At 57.9% G+C, this 3,694-nt stretch overlaps 1 protein-coding gene across 1 annotated transcript; it reads left to right on the top strand.

The window, feature by feature from the left end:
- Nucleotides 1–153: 153 nt before the first annotated feature.
- POU3F4 (POU class 3 homeobox 4) lies at nucleotides 154–1,765 on the top strand. The gene has a single exon (XM_085325918.1). The coding sequence runs from the start codon at nucleotides 169–171 to the stop codon at nucleotides 1,252–1,254; it is 1,086 nt and encodes a 361-aa protein (XP_085182044.1). The 5' UTR covers nucleotides 154–168; the 3' UTR covers nucleotides 1,255–1,765.
- Nucleotides 1,766–3,694: the final 1,929 nt, after the last annotated feature.

Raw genomic sequence — 3,694 nt, forward strand, 5'->3', positions numbered from 1 at the left:
CGGCTCCCATTGGCCCGCGCCGCCGCGGCCCCGCCGCCGGCGCGTCGCCATTGGCCGCCGCGGCCGCCCGTCCGCGGCGCGGCGGCCCCGGCTGCGGCGCCTGGTGGATGTCAAAGGCTGAAGCGGCGCCGCCGCCGCAGTATAACTCGTAGGGGCTCCTCGCCGGCCATGGCCACAGCCGCCTCCAACCCCTACAGCATCCTCGCCTCCAGCTCGCTGGTCCATGCCGACTCGGCGGGCATGCAGCAGGGGAGCCCCTTCCGCAACCCCCAGAAACTCCTCCAAAGTGACTACCTGCAGGGCGTGCCCAGCAATGGGCACCCGCTGGGGCACCACTGGGTGACCAGCCTCAGCGACGGCGGGGCCTGGCCCTCGGCGCTGGCCTCGGCCCCGCTGGAGCAGCCGGACGTGAAGCCGGGCCGCGAGGACCTGCAGCTGGGCGCCATCATCCACCACCGCTCGCCCCACGTCTCGCACCACTCGCCCCACGCCAACCACGCCGGCGCCTGGGGGGCCAGCCCGGCCCACAGCGCCTCGCTGGCCTCGGCCGCCCAGCCCCTCAACGTCTACTCGCAGGCCGGCTTCGCCGTGGGCGGCATGCTGGAGCACGGCGGCCTCACGCCGCCGCCCGCCGCCGCCGCCGCCGCCGCCATGCACCCGGGGCTGCGCGACGGCGCCGAGCACGGCGACCTGGGCGGCCACCACTGCCAGGACCACTCGGACGAGGAGACGCCGACCTCGGACGAGCTGGAGCAGTTCGCCAAGCAGTTCAAGCAGCGGCGCATCAAGCTGGGCTTCACCCAGGCCGACGTGGGCTTGGCCCTGGGCACGCTCTACGGCAACGTCTTCTCGCAGACCACTATCTGCCGCTTCGAGGCCCTGCAGCTCAGCTTCAAGAACATGTGCAAGCTGAAGCCGCTGCTGAACAAGTGGCTGGAGGAGGCCGACTCCTCCACGGGCAGCCCCACCAGCATCGACAAGATCGCCGCCCAGGGCAGGAAGAGGAAGAAGAGGACCTCCATCGAGGTGAGCGTCAAAGGCGTGCTGGAAACTCACTTTCTCAAATGCCCCAAGCCCGCCGCCCAGGAGATCTCCTCGCTGGCAGACAGCCTACAGCTGGAGAAAGAAGTGGTGCGGGTCTGGTTTTGCAACAGAAGGCAAAAAGAGAAAAGAATGACTCCGCCAGGGGAGCAGCAGCCGCACGAGGTGTACCCGCACAGCGTGAAAACGGACACAGCCTGCCACGACCTCTGACTAGCGGGCCGGACTGCAGCCGCGCGGATTTGCGGCCGGGGTTTTAACTTATGTTGAAAGAGGGAACGCGAATAACGGGAGACTTGGAGCCGGGGGCTTCCCGCTCACCGTCTGGGCAATATTTTTTCTCTCAAACCTTTTCGCTGATCAATACGTATTGTTTACTCGCAGACAAGGTTTGTTTTCAGTCTCCGCTTAGGAAGAAGGAAAAAAAAAAGAAAACCCACGGGAAAAAAAAAACAACAAAAAAAAGGAAAGACAGATGTGTGCCTATGAATAACCTTCCAGCGCCTTGGTTATATCAGCTGTATTTCAGGTGAATCTGTTTTACAATAGACTAGTTTTGCATTTTTAAAGACTTATATAGCGTTTTTAAATGTCTGAGGTGTTTTACTACAAACTGTACACAATATTTGTGACCTAATTTGTATCGAATTGATCAGTCAAACCTTCTCCTCCCTTCCCCACGTCCTGGGAATGTCACYTAGCGAGGAAGAGGGGGCCGGCCGGGGCCTTCCTCGCCGCCCGCCCCGGCGCGGCCGGGCAGCGGCGGCCGCAGCCCGGCGCAGGGAGCGGGCTGGTTCCTTGCAGCTTTTTCTCTTCTCTTTCAAGAAATCCTTAACACGGTCAAACGGTCGGATTACAATCCTGACCCCCCTCCCCAACAACAGCAGCAGCAGCAACAACAACAGCAACAAACTCCCAGGGAAAATTTTTAAAGAGAGCCGAAATTAAAGCATCACCGCCGCCACGGTGGCATTTGCCAGTCCTTTTCTTTCCGAAGATGTGTTGGGCTTTTKGGGCAGCGCCAGGCTGAGAGGTCTGTAGTAAAACACCTTTGTAATTCTGCGCTTTGGCTTCGGAAATCAGTTTCTCTGTATTTTGTTTCGATAGTGAAGAGGAATGGGGTGTCTAACGAATTTCGGGGGGGAAGGGGAGCGGGGGGGGGACAGAAAGCGCCCGCATTTGGTTCACGCTGAGCTTATTTCCGCGTCGCAGGGAGATGCTAGGTTTGTCGAAAAGCTTTTATGAAAACGAGCAGGGAGGGAGGAAAACAAAACAAACAACAAAAAAAAGCAACAAATAATAAAATGCTAAAAAACGTGACCATTTTTTTTTCGGCGTAGGGAAGCGCAGAGCTGCAGCCGCCCCCTCTCCGCCGCCCGTCCGTGCATGTGTACCGCCCTCCCGCACTTGTACACGAGGACGGTGCGCACACCCGCGCCCGCCGGGTCCCTGCGCGCCTCTGGGCGCGCACCCCGCGGCCCCCGCCGCGAGCGCGCACCGCGGCGCGGGCAGCCGCGGGCCGGGCCCGGCCGCGCCGCGCAGCGAGGCCCCGCGCCCGCCCCGGCATGCAGATTTTTCCTTTCGACATTTATATTTTTCCAGTATTTTTCAGTAAGCGCTAAAAGAGAAAAAAAAAAAAAAAAAACTCGACACTGAGGACCTGCCTATTTCTGCCAACTTTATAACTGTACAGTTTTGTATATTAAACGTTTTTTGGAAGTTATTAATTTAAAGAAAGATCATTTAGTTTATTCATTTAGTAACTGATGTATAATAAACGCTATTTTCATTAAAGGTTGCTTTTTTCAACTATTTTATCCAAAATTGCCTATTGCAGTTGCCAACAATTATTTATTTTCAATAAATTCCGCATTATGTTTAAAAGAAAAAAACGTTTCAGAAAGAAAAAAAAAACTAAATAGGTGTCGGAGAAAAAAATAACGAAACACACGAGTCGCTGTAACGTTTGGTTGTCGACCAGTTTTAGTCAAGGGGTTTATATTGACGCAATATTTTATTGTTGTAAAAGGACAAATAATAATAAAAAAAGGTTTAAATAAACATTTTTACAAAAAAAAAGAAAAGAAAAGAAAACGTTGCGTTGTTTGTGCGCTTGGGAGGGGGCTCAGCGGGGAGGCTGCGCGGCCGCGGCTCCCCCTCCCCGCCCCGCCGCCACCCCCTGCGCGCACCTCCCGCCGCCGCGGTGCAGCCGCGCACCGCTGCGCAGCGCCGCTGCCGCCGGCGGCAACGCGGGCGTGCGCGCCGCTGGGTAGCCGCACGCTGCCGGCACGCACGTATATACATATATACAAAATATATATCAGTACGTAGGTGCGTATATATATTTCAGTATCTGTTTATATATATACACACACACACACACACACACACACACACACACACGTATAGGTGTGCGTGTGCATGGTGCAGCCAGGAGCAGCGAGCCCGCCCGTGCGTGCTCTCACGCAGGCTGCGAGGCTGAGCCCGGCTTAAGCGGGCGGTAGCCGCAGCCGCGCAGCTCCCGCGCCCGCTGCGCGCAGCCCCCGGGCGCTCCCCCCGCGGGGCGGCGCTCCGCAGCCCGCCGGAGGCTGCTGGCAGCCCCCGAGCAGCCGGAGCCGCCGGGGGCACCCAGGTCCTTTTGTCCGCGGCGGCT

This window comes from Rhea americana, unplaced genomic scaffold (genome assembly GCF_003343005.1).
Source record: "Rhea americana isolate MKP2758 unplaced genomic scaffold, rheAme1 scaffold_125, whole genome shotgun sequence".
NCBI lineage: Eukaryota > Metazoa > Chordata > Aves > Rheiformes > Rheidae > Rhea > Rhea americana.

Excerpts from the sequence above, each read along its gene's own strand:
- POU3F4 (XM_085325918.1), top strand. The coding sequence starts at position 169 with ATGGCCACAGCCGCCTCCAACCCCTACAGCATCCTCGCCTCCAGCTCG.